A 22286-nucleotide genomic window follows, 5' to 3' on the forward strand; every position below is an offset into this window, starting at 1 on the left:
GCCGCAGGGCCGGTATCGAGCGGGGAGATGAGGAGGTGCGAGGCGGCGCTGACAGCAGGGAGGATGGAGGGGGCTCAGCCCCAGGCAGGATCAGCCCAGCCAAGGCGCATCCACGGCATCACACCATGCTCTGCAGCTGATAATCCTGCTGGAGAGGAAAGGAAAGGCCAAGGGTGCGGCCCTGGAAGGGTTTTAAACCCCAAACGCTGTGGTTTCTCCTTGCTGAGAGCAGAGGCAGAGTCTGGATCTGGCCAAACGCCGGTGCAAATCCGTATGGTGTGTATTTTCCTCTTGCGTTTGGCCCTGGGAGGTTTCAGGTTGCTCCCCAAAGGATGTGGGTCAGGTCTTTCTGCATATAAGCTAATTCCCACTCCAAAATGCGTTGCCTGGCCTCATCCCACAGTAGTTTCTGCTGCCCTTGGCACTCTCCTTCGCTGGAAAGGGTGTAGGAAGAGGTTCATCATGTCCCCTGTTGGGTTTAGGAGCCCTCGGAGCCAGGGCCAGCCCTTGCCCCTTCCTTCATCCCTTCAGAAGAGCCCTTTTCCCCACTTGCTGCCCTTTTCAGTTCTTCTTCATGTTCCTTATCTGATCCTTCCCATCACCTTCCTCCCAGTTTCGGGCACCTCACCCTCAGGTTTTGTTTGCCCTTTTGGTTGGTGCATTTCCAGCCTGATGGGTGGAAGAAGGTCGGTGTCATCACCAAGACGAGGGGCATGAGGACCGTGAGTTCCTCAGGCTTAAGCGGAACCAAGAAGTAAATTCCCCTGGAAGCTGTCTCCAGGCAGAGGAAGGACAGGAGGGTGACCGTGAGTGCCCAGCATGGATGTACCAAGGGTAAGTCATGCTTGACCAACGAGATGATGGCTGTGTGGATGCAAAGGGGAGCACTGGATGCTGTTACTCTCGACCTTAGCAAGCTCACCGCGATGTTCTATTGGCTCCTTGCAGCCAAACTTGTGAGCTGTGGTTTGCAAACATGGAATTTAAGATGGGTAGAAAAGGTGGGTCATTGTCCGTGGTGCCTGGGGCTGCTGATGGACCCTGTTGCCAGCCGTGGTGGGACTGTGCCCCGTCGGTGAGGTCCCTCTCAGCTCCCTGGCTTCATAATGTCAAACAGGGCGCTTGTGGGGGTGCTGCTGTCTCTGAAGTGTTCAAAATGTGGATGTGAAAATGGGATGTTGTCCTGGGGTTTGCGCTGAAGGGACCCCAAAGACCTGTTGTTCTCTCCAGCTGAGGTTATCTCCTCTGGGTACACTTTTTCTTCAACCTAAGAAGCACAGAGTAAAGATAACGACCTGCTTTGGGCTTTGTCACTCTCCTGGGGCTCAAAGAGATCCTCGGTCCCCCAGTCCTCAGATTATGTGAGCTAGCGAGGGGGTTTGCTGGCGGTGGTTTATATTCAACCTCCCCTGCAGAGCTCCAGGTACACGTGTTTTGCATCCATCTCTGAGAGCGCAAGGGGGGAAGCAGAGGTAGTGCTGAGATGTAGGGGTCATCGTCTTTCGGCCCAGGCTGGAGCTCCAGCACCAGACTCATGAGCACGGACAGCGCGTGCGGGGCCACCCGTCTCCCGCAGTTTGGAGATCGCCCTCTTGGAGAGCACACTCAGGAGGCTTCCTCTTCCCATTAACCACCCAGGGCTCCTGGATGAGAACCTCATCCCTGTAAAGAACATTTTGGGAGATTGCTGTTGCTGAGAAGCTGAGGCAGGTCCAAAAGATCATTTTTTTCCTTCAAATACTTTCAAGGAAAGATTGCTCAGCTTTGGGGGTTGCCTGTTTCTACTTGAAGACTCTAGGAACAGGCTAAAGACTTAAGAAAAGTTTTTTTAACTAAACCGGTGTATCAGGAGGGAGGGGAAACAGATATAAACCGCTCTGTAAGGTTTCATAGCTAGGGAGAAGTCCCAGCAGAGAGGGAGGAAGTGGGAGGTGGTCAAATGCCAATTTGAGGGTGAAAAATCAACTCTGCACTGCAAAAGCACCGTTTTTCTCTGTGTTTCAGGTTGAGCTGGATGATCTCAGGCTGAATGCTAACAAAGGGGATGAAATGCAGCACCAAGGTAAAGCTACGCAGACGTGTAACCTGCCCACGGCATTTCACGGAGCTCGGTGCTGAACATCCCGAGCACGACGCCGTGCCGCCGGATTTTACAGCCCAAGCAAAGCCGTGCTTTTGCAACATCCCCTGTGTTTTACCCACACTGTGATATGACTGTTGGCAAGCGGTTTCCAATTGATCTATGCCTTAAACTCTTCCCTTAGATTGTCTCTGAGCAGATCCTGCTGGAAAGAGGGTTTTTCCACCTGGGAGATACCTGCCGGCTGCGGGCGGAACCTCCGGCGAGGCGTTCACCAGAAAGCAGGCGTCCAGCTGATGGTGGGAAGCAATTGCACCCAAGCGACTGAGTTCAGCTTAACGGGGTTCACACAGGACCCGGCAACTCAGGTCACCCTCTTCCTGATGTTTCTGCTTGTCTATCTTTTCACCATCCTGGGGAACCTCGGGATGATCGTGTTAATCAGGGGCAGCCCTCAGCTCCACTCCCCCATGTATTATTTTTTGGGTAACCTGGCTTTTGTAGACCTCTGTTCTTCCACTGTCATCACCCCCAAGATGTTGGTTGACTTTATGTCGGAGCGGAAGGGCATTGCTTATGCTGGGTGCGTGGCTCAGGTGTTCATCTTTGATCTTTTTGGGATGACCGAAGGATGCCTGCTGGCTATGATGGCGTATGACCGTTACGTGGCCATTTGCCATCCCCTGGTATATCCCATCATCATGTCCCCAAAATGTTGTTTCCAACTGGTGACGGGGTCATATCTCGTGGGGCTGACAAATGGCATGGGGCAGACCATCAGCATGTGCAATTTATCCTTCTGTGGCTCCAGCACCGTCGACCTGTTCTTCTGCGACATTTCCCCTCTGATAGCACTCGCAACCTCCGACACCACCCTCAGCCACATTATCCTGAGGACTTCAGCGTTTTTGTTTGGCGTGTCCAGCAGCCTCATTGTCCTGGTCTCCTACGTTCCCATCATCTCTACCATCCTGAGCATCAGCTCAGCCAAGGGCAAGCACAAAGCCTTCTCCACCTGCGCCTCCCACCTCACCACTGTGAGCATCTTCTACGGGACATCATTTTTTATGTACTTAAAGCCCAGCTCAGACAGCTCAAGGGGAGGAGATAAATGGGTTGCAGTGCTCTACACCTTGGTAACCCCCATGCTGAACCCCTTGATCTACAGCCTGAGGAATAAGGAGGTGAAGGAGGCTTTGAAGAGACTCACACAAATAAAATGACCTTGAATGTTGTCAATTTATGGCCAGATAGAATGGAGCTGTGAGTGGTGTGCTCAGCTTTTTTGTTAAATGTCTCAGATCAACAATGTTTTTGGGGTCATCTGCACTTTGACTTACATGATAATTCAGTTTGATTTCGTGAAGAGTGTTGCTCTCCCTTTTGCTTAGCAAACTGGAATAAACAAGGAGTGAATTCCACTATCCCACCAAATCAAATTCCATTTCAAGACAGGGTTGTAAGGTCATTGAGGGCCATAAGAACTGTCCTTAGGACTCCAACGCCTTTAGCAAAAAACCAGAGCTGACAGCAAATAGCTGGCATTCGAGGCAGGAAATATGTTTTTCTTTTTCATACTCACGCTGTTAATTGTTTAATGAGGTTTCATATACCTCATTTGATTTTAGACAGCTAAAGATTTAAGTTAAATACAGTAGTCGGGTGACCTGTGTTGTGAATGAAGGTACTTGGAAAGCGTTTTAAGGGGTGGTAGGGATGAATCTCCCCCAGGGGCAGATACTATCAAGGACCCCCCATCCAACGATCTGCGCCTTTGCTTTCTGTTGACAGCAAGAAAAGCCACGGTCTCCATGCTGCCCTGAGCAGAACGGGTCACAGGAGCTGTGGTGTTACCCAGCAGCCTCCTCCTTCAGACCTGATCTTTTGCAGCCCATGACAACCTGGAGTGATGTCGTCGCCTGCCCTGAGGTCTCCCCTGTCGCCTTCCCGCGGAGGGAGCTGCTGGGTGGTCGCACAAACCGTGAAAAAGCAAAAATCCCCCAATTTCTGTATTACCTGAGGCTGTACAGGCTGCAGCCTCTGGCAGGACCGTGGTGAAATCTGGCTCAGCCCCAGCGCTATCCCAGTCATTTGGGTTGGAGGGAGAAGCTGCTCAGTTGGATTAAATCAAGTCCGGATCAAAGGGGTTTACTGATTTATTAACGACACACAACTAACAGGCACCCAGGGTCAATCAGACGAATCCTTTGTTCCCAAAGCTTCCTGATGATTAGTTGGATTAAATCAAGTCCGGATCAAAGGGGTTTACTGATTTATTAACGACACACAACTAACAGGCACCCAGGGTCAATCAGACGAATCCTTTGTTCCCAAAGCTTCCTGATGATTCCCTGGTTATTATTTAAGCCAGCCAACGGTCATCGTCCCGGCTGGCACTGTCAGCCTGGGGCAAACGTCCTCCCAGGCTGTTAGCGCTCCCAATCCTCCCTTATCAGCTGGGCTGCCCTGCCCGGGAGGGGCTTCCCTGGCCCCTGTTTTGGTGTTTGACCACCTTTAGAGTGTCTTTTTTCCTCCCTTTGTTTCCAACTGGGATTTCCCACATGGCAAATTCGCAATAGAAAGTCTCAGATTTACCCTCAGCCGCAACATGAAGCTCGTGGAGGACTTGCTGGGGGCATCAAGTCAACAGGAATAAGATGGTCTTCGTGCCTTCATGTATCCTTTCTCTGTCCCCAAAATGGGTTACAAAATGGCACTTAGGCATAGTTATTTCATGTTGCATGCCAACTACATGTTTCAGGACGATGAGAGCCTGGACACAGCCATAGCGAGCCAGGTTCCCCTCCCTCCATCATCTCGCATGTCCCCAGATGTTTTCATCTGGACCTACGGAACTGGGACCTCTCACTCCTGCTGTTCTCCCACACCTCTGCTCCTCTGCGACTGTCACCTTCAGGGTGCTGTTTCGTTTAGGTGCAGGGAAGATTGTCACTTTTTTCTTTAAATAAAAGAGTCAAGGTTATTTTTAATGTTTTATTTCCAGTCCCAGAGCATCTCTTCTTGCTGCAGTGGCCTATGGCCATTATTTGGCAACATGTAAAGCACAATTTTCAATGACTTTGCGTCCAGCTGCTCTCGCCTTCACCATCACGCGGCGTTTAATGGGGAACAGAAGCTCTTAGCGCCTTAAAAACACCAATCTGGCTACAGCACTTCTGCTCTGCTCGTTGTGGCTTCAGGCTGGAGCTGCTGCTCCCGAAACCGAAAGCTTTTTGCTCATTGTGCAAGCAGCGCTCGCTGCGTTTTGGGGAAACCGGCGGTTAGCCGGGTCTAACGGCCGTCGCCGACTCCCGCGGGGTTAGCATCGGGCCACACCGCGCCTGGTTCTGGGAAGGGGAAGGAGCATCCACCTTCCCGGTGGGTCGTGACGGTGGCCGGCGATCGCTTCGGTGTCCCTCTCCTCCGAACTGGCTTCGCTTTTGGGTGGAACTGTCTTAATTCTCGTTAAGTCTGTTTTAGACAGAGAGCTGAGTGAGTACGGCTGTTGTGGGGTAGGAGCTGCCCCCCCTTGTTTAGGAACATCAGACGTCGAGGTGACACGGTGTATTTACATGTAAGGAGATGTGTCCTTCGGCTACAGACATCTGAGGAACAAGTCACGCTGTCGGTTTCTTTTCCTGCTTTCATGAGCACCAGACATCTGGCCTGAGGATACTTTAATTTTGAAGCACATGATGCGAAAGATGTTTTTTTCCAAGAGAGTTGAGGTTTTTTGGTCCAAAACGGGTAGATGGGAATCACACAAAATTCAAAAAGGGAAAACGCTGAGTCCTGGCTACGGGGAGGAATTGCCACGGGTACCAGGACAGACTGGAGAGCAGCCCGGCAGAGAAGGATGTGGATGTTGGGGTGGCCGCTGAGTTGAAGATGAGCCATCACTATGTCCTTGCAGCAAAATGCTCGCCAGCAGTCCGGGAAGAGCATTGGCAGCCGGTCAAGGGACTTTCTGCAATGACCCTCTGACCTACAGCCTGAGGAATGGGGAAGTAAAAGCTGCTTAGAGAAGGGCGATGGGAGAAGAGGAATCATCCTGAAGAAACCGTCATCTTCCTGGTGCTAGAAAACAGACGGCAAGGCTGATGGAAAGAGGGAAGTGAGGAGGGAAGGAGTAGCAATACTCACTTCTCAAACAGGCAGTACACATATTTAATGTCATTGCTAGTGGATAACATGAGCAGTGGTGTTTTTTTTTAAAAAAAATACCAACATGAATGAGAACAGGGGAAGAAAAATATACCAGGTAAAATTATAGTGATACTGAACATCAGGGTGTGTGACCAGCAGATGGGTATCACTTGGAAAAAGCAAAAAAAAAAAAGAAGAAAAACCCAGTACTGATTGAAATTCAAGCACCTAATTGCAAATATCTAGAAGGGAATTACCTGAGAGTTCACTGTGCCGACACGTGCATGGGTGATGCCCCCCACCCTCAGAGACAGGCTTTCGGAGAGCTGCATCCCTGCGAATGCTGCTTCTAGGACCTGCTCTGAGACTCGGCCTCTTGGGAAGCAACAGTGCAAAACCGTGTTCGACTGTAGGTGGGAAATGACAAGTTATCTCCCAAAAAAGAGAAGGACAACACAATGGCAAATTGATATCTGCATTTCAACCCAAGTTTTCTTTAATCTATCCACATCTGCTCTATGGGAATACGTAGTATAGAGGAAAAGTTATCTAACTGATCATTGCGGATACAAAACAATTATTTCCCTAAATGAATCCATTACTTAAGAGTTACTGGGTTTTTTTCTCCCATGTTCCTGGAGAAGAAAAAAATCTTTCAAATTCGAGTCTTCAACACAAAACCTCCTGACCTTGTGTTTCACTCCTCATTATAACGTTGTGTGCACAAGTTGAGTCGCTCAGGCTCTGCAGGCGTCGGTTCTGATGTGCCTTGGGGATCCCAACTCTAAAACCTCGGAGAGAAATCTCCCTGTTTATCCCTGGCTCTTTGGGGAAGGCTCACTCTGTTTCCAGGTGCCCCAGAGACTCTTTGGTGATTTGTCCTGTGGGTGGGGGATAAAACTTAAATCTTCCAGCCACGTTGGAGGCTGCCATAGGGTTTCCTGGTTTCGGAAAGATGGATGGAGCTTGTGTTTTAACTTCAGCTCAAGAACCAGTGAGTTTCTTCCTGAGAATGACTTGAGATACCATTAGCCAGAAGGTGGGTGAAATTTTGAGAGGTTTTGAGAGAATTTTTTTCTGCATAGGGAAGGGCTTCCTTAGCCCCCTCAGTGACCACCCCCTGCAGAAGCAGATACCCTTCCGTAAAGGAATATTGAATTTATTAGGGTCCTTCCTGAAGGAGAAAAAAATCCCCAAACCATACCTGAATCTTAATTCCTAACTCAAATTTTGGATAAAAATTCCTGATAGTAGCAGAGCAAAGAGATGCAAGGAAGAGGGTGTGCAAGTATAATTCAGATTAGAAGAGGGTGTTTTTCCCTGGAAGCTACACAGTCGTGAAATTGCAATCAGGTATGCTAGTCTCATTTAAATTGACCCAAAGATATCACTACAGAGTCAGAAAATCACTCCAACGTGGGCTGTTATCTATTTAATCCAACACTAATTAATGTGGCAAATTAAGGCACAATATTATTGTATTTACTTGTCCTTAGATAAGAACCCCCTCCCCCCTGAAACAAAGGGAAAGAAATCCTCCCCAGCTTTCCGACATATTGGAAAGAATTTGGATGTTCATGTGAAGACCCCAGTTGCAAGACCAATTCTTCCCATAATGTGCCACCCAGAGCTTTAAGATTTAAGCTTTACGACTTTTCCCCCCCATATTGTGGTCTATTGGCTATAATTTTGTCAATATACTATTTTTCAGTGTATTATTTTGGTTTCTCAACCTGCCCACTGAGGATAGCTATGGCATTTTCTCTCCAAATAAATGGGTGTATTCATCCAGGAAAACCCAATTCCTGCGCTAGCCGCAGGCACTACATATTCCTGCAAGCTGGGAGAAATAATTTCACCTCTTCCCTATGTTTCTTTGTCTCCTCTGTGCTGGCACCAGGAGAATGGCTGGGGGAAACCACTCGAGTGTGACCGAATTTGTCCTCTTGGGCTTCCCTGACCTGCAGGAACTGCTTTTTGTGACATTTTTACTCCTCTACATCACCACGCTGGTGGGGAACCTGGGGATGATCGTCCTCATCAGGACAAACTCTCAGCTTCACGTGCCCATGTACTTCTTCCTCAGCCACCCCTCTTTCCTGGACATCTGCTATTCTTCATCCGTCATGCCGAAGGTCCTGTGGGGTCTCCTTGTGCGGAGAAATGTCATTTCTTTCAATGGTTGCATGACACAGTTTTTCTTCCAGCTGGACTGCGTCCAGCTGTGGAGCCCTCAATATCAGAAGGATATTGACCACTTGGAGCGAGTCCAGAGGAGGCCACGAAGATGATCAGAGGGCTGGAGCACCTCTCCTGTGATGAAAGGCTGCGAGAACTGGGCTTGTTCAGCCTGGAGAAGAGGAGGCTCCGAGGAGACCTCATTGCAGCTTTCCAGTATCTGAAGGGGCTACTAGGGTGCTGGGAGAGGACTTTTTACAAGAGCCTGTAGTGACAGGACAAGGGGTAACGAGTAGAAATTGAAATCAGGGAGGTTTAGATTAGATATCAGGAAGAAATTCTTCACAGAGAGGGTGGGGAGGCACTGGAACAGGTTGCCCAGAGAAGCTGTGGATGCCCCATCCCTGGATGTCTTCAAGGCCAGGCTGGATGAGGCTTGGAGCAACCTGGTCTAGTGGAAGGGTTCCCTGCCCATGGCAGGGGGTTGGAACTAGATGATCTTTAAGGTCCCTTCCAACCCAAACCATTCTATGATTCTATGATTCTTTGCAGTATTTGGCACCACGGAAGCCATCCTTCTGGCCGTCATGGCATACGATCGCTACGTCGCCATCCAGGAGCCTCTGCACTACTTGGCTGCCGTGTCCCAAGGGGTCCGTCTCCAGTTGGTGGTGGGCTCCTACCCTGCCGGGATCCTGAACGCCCTTGTGAACACCAGCGCTCTCCTCTGACTCTCCTTCTGTGGCCCAAACCTCGTCAACCATTTCTACTGTGAAGCCCCACCGCTCCTGCTTCTCTCCTGCTCCGACACCTGGCTCAACGGGATGGTGTTGACCCTGTGTGTTGGCTTCGTCATAACGACCTCGGTCTTGGCCATCATCCTCTCCTACGCCTGCATCCTGTTCACCACCTGGAGCATCCGCTCCGCGGAGGGCAGGCACAAAGCCTTCTCCACCTGCACCTCACACCTCTTGGTGTTGGCCGTTGCCCTCTTCTACGGCGATGCGGCTTTCTTGTATTTCCATCCCTTTTCCAGGCACACAGAAGGTCAAGGGAAAATAGCCTCCGTCTTCTACACCGTGGTGACCCCCATACTCAACCCTTTCATCTACAGCCTGAGGAACAGGGAGGTGAGGAGCGCCCTCAGAAGAGCTGCAAACAAGCTCCTCTCCTGCGTGTATTCCCTCTCGCACCAAACCGAAGCAGCTGTCACCCACCGCGGTGGAGCCGGCAGAGGAAATGAGGCTGACACCTGACAGAAGAAGGGCACTGTGCATTTCTGCACGGCTGGTGAGATGTACGTGCTCTACCCCGTGCTGAACGCTGAGGAGCTTGAATTATGAATTAATTCCGTGTCGGGGTCCCTTGAAAAATAAGCTACCTGTAATTACAGTGTCTGAAAGAATGCAGGAAAGGCAGACAATCCCAGAAACACCTACATTGTCAGGGAAACTTGTGGAGTAAATAAATTTATAAGCAGTGCTTCAGCCTGTACAGTTCACACCTTTTACCAAAGAGGCTTTAAAGCAACAATATTAAATTCCGTGTCCTGAAAGAGGTGGCTCAGAGCAGAAGGGGACAAGCTAAATAAAAACTGCACGTTGGGGAGGGACAATGTCTCATAACTTTGTTTTCTGATTTTCCAAGTAGTTGCCTAAGGTTTTGCTTTAGTACAATAAACCCGATTTCTTATTTTCTCTGATTTGTCCGAGGAGGGTCTTTATGGGGGACAGCACACCCCACACTTCATGTATGTTGCACACAGACCACCCGTGCTGGGGATCTTGGTCCCCACGGACATCTACCAGCCTGGAGCCACCACGCTGCAGTGCTCCTTTGCCTGGGAGCAAGGCGGAGTTTTATCCCGTGACAATCAGTCGCACAACTCGGTCAGGAACAGCCTTGGAGGACGTTGCCTGGGCAGTCTTGGCTTTTCCCAAGACATCATGTGGTGTTGACAACACAGAAAACCTCCGTGCTTCTGGCCATATCTTGTACTCAAACATGCATGACCTGTTTGATGACTCCAAGACTCTCAGCATTGCCCCAAACCCTCCCACCATCTCCTCTCCGACTTCTGTGTCTCCATCCAGGCAAAGTTTATTTTCCAGCCCAGCTGCAGCTTATTAATAATTTCTACTTCCAGGTTTTGGGGGTTGAGTCACCTCGGTCCAGGAATCATCCTAACTATTTGTAGGCTTTCACATCTGAGTGAGTCACCACCGGTTCCTCTCATGGAGACAAGGATGCATCTGGGGGCTTTGATTCATCTCATCTATTTTAAATACTTATACCAGGCCGAGATGAGTTTTTCTGGAAAAAATGGATGTTTTTCTCCACTTGGCAGTGAAGGACGATGGGCTGACCTGGCTACACGGCAAGTGTGCATCTTGCTCAGAGCAGTCACACTCAGGGCATACTCTGAAGAGTTAATTTAAACATAAACCAACTCTATTTACATAATTAACTAATTAATCAATTAATTAATTTAACGATATATTGTGTGAAGGGGGAAGCTTCAGCTCACCCTGTTGGTGTCTGGGAGTCCTTCCCAAACCCCTCTCAAGAGTGAGAAGGTGAAAGTAGCTCTTAAGCAGTAGCTTGTGATTCGGCCGAGCGTGGATGCTCAGCATCCACAAAACACTTTCTGGGAAGAACAGAGAAGCAAATTGGATGAAGACAGTGTCAGAGCTATGCTTTTCCTTTGACATAAAGTTTGTTAATACCAGCTGTTAACTTCCTGAAGAAAGGCTTGTATCTTCCGTGGATGGACAGGAAATCATTCCCTAGATCTGATGACAGGTACTAGTAGTGTTTTGTTCTTTAAGAGCAACAAAAGAGAAACTTCTCTCCGTAAACCTGGCTGTGACTCTCACAGAAGCCTGGATCCAGCTCTGTGTTTTTAAACAACAGGATGTCCCAGGTAATGTTAAAATAAGCTGCAGCAGCAGAGTTCTTGAATAGTTTTCCCTCCCTCCCCAAGAGCATTTGCAATACTTCTCCAAATCCTGAGCTTTCTCCTAATCCTCGAACCTCTTTCTTACACCAGTTCTTTTTCATTCTCTGATTCCAAGAGATAAGTTATAGATTCCAAGAGATAAATGATAAATACATATATATAAAATTCTTTGAGTACATAAAGAAGTGGGAAAAATACTCAATTTATATTTAACTTGTTGAAACTAATTGTGTTTATTTATCACTCCATGCCTCCTCCTTAAGGAGCTGTTTCCAAAGCCATCCATTCCCAAGAGAAATGTCCCACATGACACACACGGGAGGGCAGCGGCAAAGCCCTTGGTCTTTTAATGAAAGAATCCTACAAACACCGGCTTTTCTTGGCCAAGTACTGACACCCTTCGTGACGGGTAAATCGTTCTTGCTTTTAACACCAGTACTGGGAGCAGCTGGGCTTATTGCTCAGGTCAAATTTTGGGCTAGGAGATAACAAGCCTCTGATAAACCAAAAAGGGTCTTGAGGTAAAGAGGTGAGTTTTAGCCTAAATAATGCTACAAAAGGTTGAGCTGTTGCAAGGAGACAACTTAAGGCAAGAGCCTGTTTTCATGCAAAATCCAAGCTCAAGGGTATCTCATGCAAATCCCAGGTGTTTATAAGTTGCTTTACAGATTTAAGGCAGGCGCTAGCTGAGATTATGAGTAAAGCCAACCGAGATACACAGGCACGGCCAGAGGCCAGCAGCTCCTCAGTCGCAGCTGATTATTTGGGTCCAGTTTACTGGGACTCATAATTATTGTCCAGGGGTTGGAGAAGGCAGCAGCTTGGACAAGCTGATGAACCGTCCCTACAAACCTTTTAGGTTAGAAAAGACCTTTAAAATCATCAAGTCTAACAAAGCATCATTGGCATGAGGCACGTTATGACGCTGGTGAAAACACCTTGAGGTCCTCGAGTTCCGGTTTGTCTCAGACCTTCCACGTGGAGCAGAGAGGAGGGCTGGCGGTGTGTGGTCTGCTATTCGTTCTGCTGGGACAATCACAGCATTGAAGTGTTACCCGGGTTATTCCAGAGGGGTGTGAAAGTTTCTGCAACTGACCTAGTGCTGGAATGAAGTATAAACATTTGCTTGACTAAATCCGGATTTAAGGGAGCCGCAGGTATAAGTCAAGGCAGGGCGCGTGCGTTGAACTTTCCTCAGGCAGAAGGGTTGTTTCCAATGCTACAATCAAATCTGGTTTAATAGCTGAAAAACTCTCAGTGAGCAATTCCTGTGGCTATTCCTAACTTCTGTTTTGAGATGAGCTTAATTTTATCTCTTTATTTTTTTCTTAAGGTGTTATCAGTATCCTACTCCCCCCAGTTCATAGCAGCTCTGTAGCGTTGTTGGGGTTTCCACTGGTACTGACCTTTATAAACTCTTTCCACTGTCTTTCTCAGCGTAGTGGCATCACAAGAATGACATGGATGTCACCGTATTTAAAGGGGGTTAATACTTGCACTAAATGTCCTGTTTCAAGCTTAATTTCAGAGTTCCAGAGGAAGGAAGGGAAGAAATTTGAGTCTTATTTTAATCTGTCCGGTAACTCCTAAAGGAAATTCTCTAAAAAATGTCTGTCTCTCCCATCAGTGCCTTTTCACTGTATTTTCTGAGACAAATATTTTTATTCTTTTACATGCAGACTCAGATTTCTGATGTTGGAATAAATTGCCGTGGTTATCTCTCTGGATCTGATGAGAGACAAACTTCTAAACTTCATCAGAAGGTAGAATAAGCCAATTTGAGTTTTATTTTAATCTGTCCTGTAACTCCTAAAGGAAATTATCTAAAAAATGCCTCTCTCTCCCATCAGTGCTTTTTCACTTTCTATTTTCTGAGACAAATATTTTTGTTCTTTTACATGCAGACTTAGATTTCTAATGTTGGAATAAATTGTGATGGTTATCTCTCTGGATCTGATGAGAGACAAACTTCTAAACTTCATCAGAAGGTAGAATAAGCCTTTCTATTTACAAAGTGCCTTTATCAAACCATTAGAAAACATTTTCCTCATGAAGTTTACTTGCTTTAAAACGTGTTTTGAGACAGCCACTGACTGTGTTGTTCCTGCCTCTGCTATTTGTATTTCCTAATAAAAATAAAAGCACCTTTAACACTTGTCTCTGCAGTTCTGCTTTCCTGCAGCAATGGTTACAATGACGGCCGAAGGGAATCGCACCCCCAATGCTGAATTTGTTCTCTCAGGGTTCTCCGAGCAGGGGGATGTCCAGGCTGTCCTCTTCGTGGTCTTCCTGGCGACCTACGTGATCACTTTGCTAGGGAACGTGGGGATGCTGGTGTTAATCAAGCAGGATGCGCAGCTTCACACCCCCATGTACTTCTTCCTGAGCAGCCTGTCCTTCCTAGACATCTGCTATTCCTCCTCAATCACCCCCAGGCTGCTCTTGGATCTCCTAGCAGAAAGGAAGGTCATTTCTTACCCCGCGTGCCTCGCGCAGTTCTATTTCTATGCGGTTTTTGCCACCACCGAGTGCTACCTCTTGGCTGTGATGGCGTACGACCGCTACGTGGCCATCTGCCGCCCGCTGCTCTACACCATCTCCATGTCTGGTAGAGTTTGTGCGCTGCTGGTAGCCGGCTCGTACCTTGCTGGGATCGTGAATGCCACTATCCACACGGGGATTGCGCTTCGGTTGTCCTTCTGCGGTCCCAACGTCATCAACCACTTCTACTGTGAGGGGCCCCCGCTTTACGCCATCTCTTGCACGGACCCCGCCATCAATGAGATGATGATGTTTGTGGTGGTTGGCTTCAACCTGTTTGTCACCAACCTGACCATCCTCGTCTCCTACACCTACATCCTGGCCAACATCCTGAGGATACGCTCGGCCGCGGGCAAGCGCAAAGCCTTCTCCACGTGTGCGTCCCACCTGACCGCCGTGACCCTCTTCTACGGCTCTGCTGCGTCCATGTACTCGCGACCCAGCTCCAGGCACTCCCAGGACCTCGACAAAGTGGCCTCTGTGTTCTACACCATCGTGACCCCCATGATGAACCCCCTCATCTACAGCCTGAGGAACAAGGAGGTCAAAGCTGCGCTGGGGAGGGTGATGGAGAGGAAATGTTTGTCTGAAAAATAGCTTTCCCTCGTGCATCAGAGGAACTGAGAGGTCTTCTCAGAAACGTTTATACCCTCTGTTTCTGTACTACTACAGAATAAAAGAAGCAGTGCTCTCCTGTGAGCTACAGGGGACAAATGTGTTGGGAAACCTCTGCCTTGTCCTAAGTACTGGGTCATTAACTCCTCCTCACCTGTCTCAGGGATGTCTTAGCTACTTTTATTTGTGTTTACAGGCTGATATTATTTAATTTCAGCAATTTATACCCTTCTGAACCCCTGTAGTTTGAGAATGCGTTACCACTGTTGTCTTGAACATTGACGACCAATGACACCGCGACAATGAGGATCAGAGCTCTGTTCATATCGAACGATGGGCACATTTCTGGTGAGCACACGGCTCAGGTAATTTAGTATTTCCAGTCCTAGTGACAGACGATGGTCTTCATAACAACAACTCACTGCAACAAGGCTTGTCAGGCCTTTTCTTGAACTTATTTTGGCTCAATGGTAGCTGTATTTTCACATTTATTTGAGAAACTCCTGCAGAGCCTACACGGTGCTCAAGGACCAGAGAGCGCTGTCATTTTGGCATGTCTTATGAGTGGGGGTAAAATCATGCACTAGTCAGGTACCTGCTCCCTATCCTGGCATTTTGGGCTTACTCTTGTCATATTATTATTAACTTTTGCTTGGTTTTGAGCCACTGTGTGATTTCCCCTCTAAAATAAATGAGGTACAGAGGAACTACTAACAGACTTTAGCAACTGTAGCGTAGCTAAGCCCACAGACCAATAGGAGTGAAAAGAGGGCTGACCAGGGACAAATAGGGGGTGGAAACATATAAAAGTGACCCTGAGCAGACCCAAGACTGCAGTGGAAGAAGCTCCCACACCAACAAGTGCTCCCAACCTCCTCACCAAGGAGCTCAGGGTGCTGCAGGGTCACTCCATCATCCCACCAAGGAAGAAGGAGCTCAGCCTGCAGGTGGGAATTTAACCGCGGGGATGAGGGACTGGGACTTTAATCAGAGGAACCTTGAGGAGCATTGCTCTCCATCCATCCAGGCACATACAATTGTCCTTAAAACAGCCACATGCCAACACACTGACCCTCCAGCTCATTGGATTCGGGGCCTGGACTAGCTCTGACAGGCAAGGCAGCTGTAGAAACGCACTTTGTCCTTAACAAGGAAAAAAGTTTCTTTCTTGTTAGCCCCCTGCTAATTATTCTCTTACGGCTTGTTAAGAAGAATGAGGTAAGTTGACTACAAGCCTGCTGAGAAGCTTTCATGGCAATTAGGAAACTTTCTTGATAAGCCCCAGAAGGTCTCGTTAAGCTGATGACTCCTGGAAGGGTGGTTGGTCCCCAAGGACCACACCTTGCTTTGGGAAGGGAAGCAGCATCACTTGTGATGGAAATAGCCACAACTACCTGCATGGGGAGAGCCTGGAGCTCGGGCTTGCTGGAGGGGTCTCTGTGGGTCATGCTGGTACAAGTTTGGCCATACACTCTCATTAAAGAAGGACACATCCTTGTCTTCATGACGTGTGCAGATAACGTGCTTCCCTTGGTTCTCGCTATTGGGGTGATTTGTCCCTGCCTGCTTTTGACCCCCTAGCAGAAGGAGCTGGGGAAGCTCGTTGCACCTTTGGACCTCTTCAAGGATAGCTCAGAACTTGAATTTCTTGTCATTAATTGCCTTGGGATAGATCTGCGTGTGTCCTTCTTGATTCTTAAACTGCGAGACAAGTTGAAGTACACTACCTACATCCTCCATGTCTGACTGGTTTTCATAAATGTGATTTTCTTACCATTATGAATTTCAACTGGAGAATAAGCATGGGAACGGGCTCATGCTCTCAACATCCAAAAAAATTCATTGTCTAATTATGAGACACTCAGCCAGATCCCCTTTAGAATATGTGGGAATAAGAGGTTGTTTTATCACATCCTTGGGCAGATGGTTAAGACGGATGTGGTGCAACAAGAGCAGCTCTGAGCATGGAATGGAGTGGTACCATGGACCTGCTGTCGATGGCATCCACATTCCAGGGTACTTTTCTCTGGGTTAAGTTTATTCTGTTCTGGGGACCTGAACACCTACCGGAGGTCAAACTGCATTAGATGTCCCTCTCAAGCCCGTTTTCAGTTTGTTTTCACCCAAAAGGAACTCAGTTCATGCTTGACCCCAGTCTGCAACACGAATGAAAACACAGTGAGGGAAGGAAGCTGAGGGATCTTCAAACTTAAACGCTTTAAACTGCACTCTTGGTCTGAACAAACCCAAGAAAAATAAAAACACACATTTCTTGTTCACAAATGGGACTTAACCACTCAACTCTTATTTACCTAAATTTGAAGGAGATGAATCTACTTTGGACCACCTAATCCCTCCTCCCAACAGACTTAATAATAATAATAATTAAAATTTTCTTTCCAGAGTCCTGCAGGCTGGGATGTGCAATAATCAAAATTTTCTTTCCGGAGTCCTGCAGGCTGGGATGTGCAATGAGAAACCCCACACCAATCCAGGGGACTGGCCGGGATGATGAGCACCGGACCGTGCACCACGTGCTAAAGCCACCGAGTGATTCATTTCTCACTTGGTCATTTATTTCTGTTTGATTTTTCCCTTTGAGCAATTCAGTGCTCATCAAGTCAGTGTTGAAATTGTATAGATTTCGGTGGAATGGAATTAAACTTCAGGCAGAACTTATGAGCATATTTGGATTGAGCTGCGCGCCCCTGTTAACCCGTGGAGACCAGGCGGTTTCCAGACATGAAAGATCTTCCCCTGCCAAGCACAGAGTCCGCTTATGGATTCTTCTGTGTCTCTTCCCTCATTCTTAGGAGAAATTTTTGCATCTGGAGTCCAAAACCTGCCAGGTATCTTAGGGAAAAAGCCACACAGAGTCTCAATAGCTTTTTGGGGAGTAAGTTTTGCTTTCTGCATTCCTTTAAATTAAAATTAATTAGACGATTTTTGTCATTGCTGGACACAGATTGTGTTTTTATATATTTCCGCGATTTTTGTCATTGCTAGACACTTGAGCACAGATTGTGTTTTTATATATTTCCTGAGTGACTAAGATTTAAGGAACAGAATAAGGATACAACACCACAGACTCAGTCTGGCAGACTTCTAAATATTTCAAGCTTTTTTTAATCTTTCATAGAATCATAGAATGGTTAGGGTTGGAAGGGACCTTAAAGATCATCTAGTTCCAACCCCCCTGCCATGGGCAGGGACACCTTGCACTAGACCAGGTTGCTCAAAGCCACATCCAGCCTGGCCTTGAACAATTCCAGGGATGGGGCATCCAATGGATGAAACTACTTTGAAACTACCTTAAACACCTGCCAGAAAATGCTGCTCTTGTCTTCCTAGACACAAATTCTGCTGAAAATCTGGGCAGCCAGTGACATTTAGGTGAGCTGTGAATAGGGGATCAGGTAGGTTTTTGGTGAGTTCACTCCCAGATAACAGCAGAGCGACTTCAGAGAGGGAAATTGCCAGTTGGTCATGTTCAACTGATCCCAAGTGCTGCCTGTATCCCAGAGGGATGCAACGGCTGCAGTGGCTGTACACAGACTGCCAAGGGTTTTGATCCTGGTCCCAGAGAAATTCTGGTACAGAAGTTAATAGGGGACCTACTTATGAGAAAAGTTATCAATATTTTGAAAATAGTTGGTGCCTTTCTTTACATATTGGTATGTTTTAACAGGTGAAGGCATCCCTCTTAGCCATGGGGTTGTTGGCAGCAGTTGTGAAGTGATGGGAAGAGATTATCCCCAGGCAGCCTGGGTATGTGCAGGGTTTGTCTGAGGGGGTTTATAACACCTCTGAATTCTCAATGCCAAAACAAACATGCGTGTGGACAGACACATTCCCGCTAACAATGGCAGGAGTCAGTGGTCTCTGAAATGCAACTGCTGAAGGATCTGAAAGCAGCAAGCCACTCCAAGCAACACAGAGAGACCTCCAGCTCTGTAAACTGAGATCTCTTGGAGAAAGCAGACGGGAAAGTGTTTTGTGGATCCACACATCAAGACCACAGTACTGCGGATAATATGTGTCACGGCACTTGGTCCCCACAGACGTGTCTCAGTGGAAATGATTTTATTTAGGTGATGCTGCAGTTCTGGTATTGACTTGAGTTTGGGTGGTTGTCATGGCCTTGGCTCTTCTCATCACTGCTCACAGCAAAAGTGAAAAAAACCCCAAAACATGAAAAATCTTAGTGGGGGGACAATTACAGTCTTTCTGAAGACAGCAGAGGCAAAGATCAACATTTGGGGTGGATTTTGGAGCAGGTGGGTGCCAACAAGGGGTGATCAAGACAGCAGAAATGGTTGCAAGAAATACCTTTGTGTTGCCCATAATCCAGTTTAAGGGGCACTGGGAAAGGCACTTGAGAAAGTTAGATAAGAAGCAGGGGTGACTGCGGAAAAAAGCTGGGACTTGGTTTTGGTGAATCATGTAGACATTCACTTCCCGTCCACTCCCTCTCCTCAGCATGGCAGGGAGGAAGACATCTTCTTAAATCCAGGTGTTCAAAGGAAATTGTTCCTGGGATTCATTAGTGAGCCTGGAGACAAAGAAGTTTATATTCCGGGTGGATTTTGCTTGTTGTCAAGCTTCTGTTCTCCAAGGACTGGAATAGCTCCAAGGCCACAGAAATGAGTATAAATACCACCTGAACGCTAAAAACTACAGAGGGGGCTTGTCTGCCCTCTGGAAGGTGCAGCAACAAATCATCCCCAGTGCAGCTTTTAAGGAAAGAGCACTAAAAAGGGGTCTCTACATTTGTTTGAAGATGAATTCTGGCCTCGGTCATTGTCTGGAGGAGCAGTGAGACTCATCCCAGTTGTTGAAGGAGCTGCGTGGACCCTCACTGAAGATCTGAGTCTTGCTGGAGAGGTCATGTCCAAAGCGAGGGCATCTTCTCTTCTGGCCAGTCAGCAGCCCTGAACCTACGCTGAAGCGGTGGGACATGAAAGGACATCATGGGGCAAAAGTAAGTAGCCCTTTCTTTTTGTCTTACGGACTTGAGGGTAGTGAGATAGAAGAAAGAAAGGGCCAGAGGTATAAGATATTTATAGCAACAAGCCTGAGAGCAGCAGGAAGAATCCTACATGGGGGGAGGACCCTCCTGCTTTAAAGTTTAGGTGACACACAAGGAGACGTGTAGGTGTCCAGTCTTTGCCTAGGTGCCATGGCAAGGGATGGCCCTTGCTTATGTGGCTCTACATCCAAGTTAGTTTCCCCGTCGCCACCGTGCCACCGCAAATTTCCTTTCCTACAGGGCTGTCAAGACTGTGTACACTGAAAACTATGTGTTTACGTCAGCTTTAAAATAAAAATGCCCACGCCTTTTCTCTGCTTTGTTTTGCAAAGGGAAATGGAAGTCAACAGGACAAGTATTTCTGCAAGTTGAATTGTTCCATGTTGGTTTATTTTTAAAAAAACCCAATTATTTTCAGAATGTACCTGTCATTTAGTAAGGGAAAACCAAAATACATTAAATAAATCAAAAATAAAAAAGGTAATTACTAAGAAATGCCCAGTGTATTGACTTTCCTCCTGTGTTAAATGTCCCCAAGAAGGTGCAAACAGGGGGAAATTGGGGTCCTGCTGAGCTGCCCAAATCATTGTCTGCCACTTTACCTCTCTCCCACAGGTTGAATGTGTTACAGAGAATGACACCTGTCAATCACACTGACGTGCACGAGTTCATTCTCTTGGGGTTGACTGCCCGCCCAGATCTCCAGGTCCCCCTTTTCTTGGCTTTCCTGGCCATGTACATGGTGACTCTCTTGGGGAACTTCGGGATAATTGTGTTAATCAGGACCGACCTTCACCTTCACACCCCCATGTACTATTTCCTCGGCCACTTGGCTTTTGTTGACATCTGCTATTCCTCCATCATCCTCCCCAAAATGCTGGTGCAGATCCTGATGGAGGAGAAAACAATCGGCTTCTCGGGATGCGCAGCCCAGCTCTGCTGCTTTGTTGTTTTTGGGGTCACTGAGTGCCTCTTGCTGGCCATCATGGCCTATGACAGGTACATGGCCATCTGCAAACCCCTCCTGTACCCCACCATCATGTGTGGATGGATGTGCCAAAGACTCGTTGCTGGTTCCTACGCCATTGGTGTCTTGCACGCGGTGACACACACCACTTTCATCTTTACTTTCTCCTTCTGCCACTCCAACGTTATCAACCACTACTTCTGCGACATTGCCCCGCTCTTAGCTATCTCCTGCTCCGACACCCACACCTACGAGGGGGTCATCCTTGCTCTCATCAGCCTAAATTGTTTCAGCACCATGACCATCATCTTTGTCTCCTATCTATATATCCTCCCCGCTATCCTGAGGATCCGCTCTCTGGAGGGCAGGAGAAAAGCCTTCTCCACCTGCGCCTCCCACCTGATCATCGTCACCATGTTTTATGGGGCAATCTTGTTCATGTACCTGCGCCCCAGCTCCACCTTCGCCTTGGATGAGAACAAAACGGCCACGCTGTTTTACACCTTCATGACCCCCACGTTGAACCCCTTGGTCTACAGCCTGAGGAACAGGGAGGTGAAGGCTGCTCTGAGAAGAACGGTTGGGAGAAGGTGGTGAGTGGAGGAAGCTGGTGACCAGGAGAGTATTTCCTTATTGCTGTTATTGAGTGGGACTCAAAATTATATGAAGTTGTATTGAGGGTATTTCTTTATAATTTATCTCCCTGAATGATAAGGAGAGATCAGTTGACTGACACAGGTGTAACTTCTGCACGGCTGAAGGTGGATGAGATGAGGCTCAACCTCATGCACCATCAGTGGTCAATGAGCAGCCCCTCCACACAGCTTGATTCATCCTGTTCATCTCATTTCTCTGTTCAACGACTGCAAAGCTGGGACCTCCCTGGGCATGAGTTTCCCAGACTGCTAAGGTTCAGAGGAGAACCCAGAAGATGAGTTAGGAACCCTTTTCCCATGGAGTGTCTCTGAAACCCAGTGCCTGAACGGCTGGGTGAAAGTGGGGTAGACCTGAAGGACTACAGGACTTCAGTTAATAATTCCATCATACAACTCTTCACAAGTTTCTCAAGCTGAGTCTTGTGGCTTGGCACTCCAATAAGTCTTTTTCACCAAAAACTTGGTTCCTGCAAGTGAAATTGCAGGTTGAGTTCAAGGTGTTTGGTCCTTTCAGAAGTTGCGGGGAGTGCGGGAAACCTCAGGGCTTTGAGCTTTGTCTTTTCTGTTCCTAAAGCTGCGTCTCAGATCATGTGCAAATGTAAATAACTTAATCACATGGTGTGTCAATAACAACTCTTTCAACATTTATTGAACCACTGATGCTGTATTTTTCAGCCCTTTAAAGCTGATTAAGAAATAGACTTTCTGCATGATTGACTGAGAATTTATGGGAAGGAGATTGATATTGATGTCCTGAAGGTCCCTCTGCCATAGTACTGAGAAACAAATAATGTCATGTAAAAAATACAGGTAGCCAACTTTAAAGTTGGGATAAACAGTGTTCTTGCTGAAGTAAATTTTCCACCCAGTTGATACTTCCTCTCACCCCCAAGAAACAGGCACCTCTGTACGTAATTCACTTTGTTTCAAGACCAATCTCTAGGGCAAATCAGGCGGATCACACCCCAAAATGTGTGTTTGTCTCCCAGCAATGGAGATCTGTGTGCGTGTATGTGTTTTATGGATGTCTAGGTTTGTGAGATGAACCCATGAAGTCCGTCTGAGCCTTCGTGAGCCACTCCACTTGTAAGACAAGTTTTTATTTTATTTTATTT

The 22286-nt window shown here is 47.5% G+C and overlaps 4 protein-coding genes across 4 annotated transcripts; all 4 read left to right on the forward strand.

Annotated features, from left to right (window-relative positions):
• The first annotated feature begins 2376 nt into the window (after positions 1–2376).
• Positions 2377–3303, forward strand: LOC104515344 (olfactory receptor 1440-like). Its single transcript, XM_010159281.1, has one exon. The coding sequence runs from the start codon at positions 2377–2379 to the stop codon at positions 3301–3303; it is 927 nt and encodes a 308-aa protein (XP_010157583.1).
• Positions 3304–8130: 4827 nt separating this feature from the next.
• Positions 8131–9660, forward strand: LOC104515347 (olfactory receptor 1019-like). The gene is given in 2 exon segments (XM_010159284.1): positions 8131–8441; positions 8949–9660. Coding segments are annotated over 2 exon segments (1023 nt in total).
• Positions 9661–13556: 3896 nt separating this feature from the next.
• Positions 13557–14501, forward strand: LOC104515345 (olfactory receptor 1019-like). Its single transcript, XM_010159282.1, has one exon. The coding sequence runs from the start codon at positions 13557–13559 to the stop codon at positions 14499–14501; it is 945 nt and encodes a 314-aa protein (XP_010157584.1).
• Positions 14502–20182: 5681 nt separating this feature from the next.
• LOC104515346 (olfactory receptor 8U9-like) lies at positions 20183–21112 on the forward strand. The gene has a single exon (XM_010159283.1). It carries the CDS (start codon positions 20183–20185, stop codon positions 21110–21112), a length of 930 nt encoding a protein of 309 aa, XP_010157585.1.
• The last annotated feature ends 1174 nt before the right edge of the window (positions 21113–22286 follow it).

This window comes from Eurypyga helias, unplaced genomic scaffold (genome assembly GCF_000690775.1).
Source record: "Eurypyga helias isolate BGI_N326 unplaced genomic scaffold, ASM69077v1 scaffold14249, whole genome shotgun sequence".
In the NCBI taxonomy this organism is placed as follows: Eukaryota; Metazoa; Chordata; class Aves; order Eurypygiformes; family Eurypygidae; genus Eurypyga; species Eurypyga helias.

Excerpts from the sequence above, each read along its gene's own strand:
- LOC104515345 (XM_010159282.1), top strand. The coding sequence starts at position 13,557 with ATGACGGCCGAAGGGAATCGCACCCCCAATGCTGAATTTGTTCTCTCA.
- LOC104515346 (XM_010159283.1), top strand. The coding sequence starts at position 20,183 with ATGACACCTGTCAATCACACTGACGTGCACGAGTTCATTCTCTTGGGG.
- LOC104515344 (XM_010159281.1), top strand. The coding sequence starts at position 2,377 with ATGGTGGGAAGCAATTGCACCCAAGCGACTGAGTTCAGCTTAACGGGG.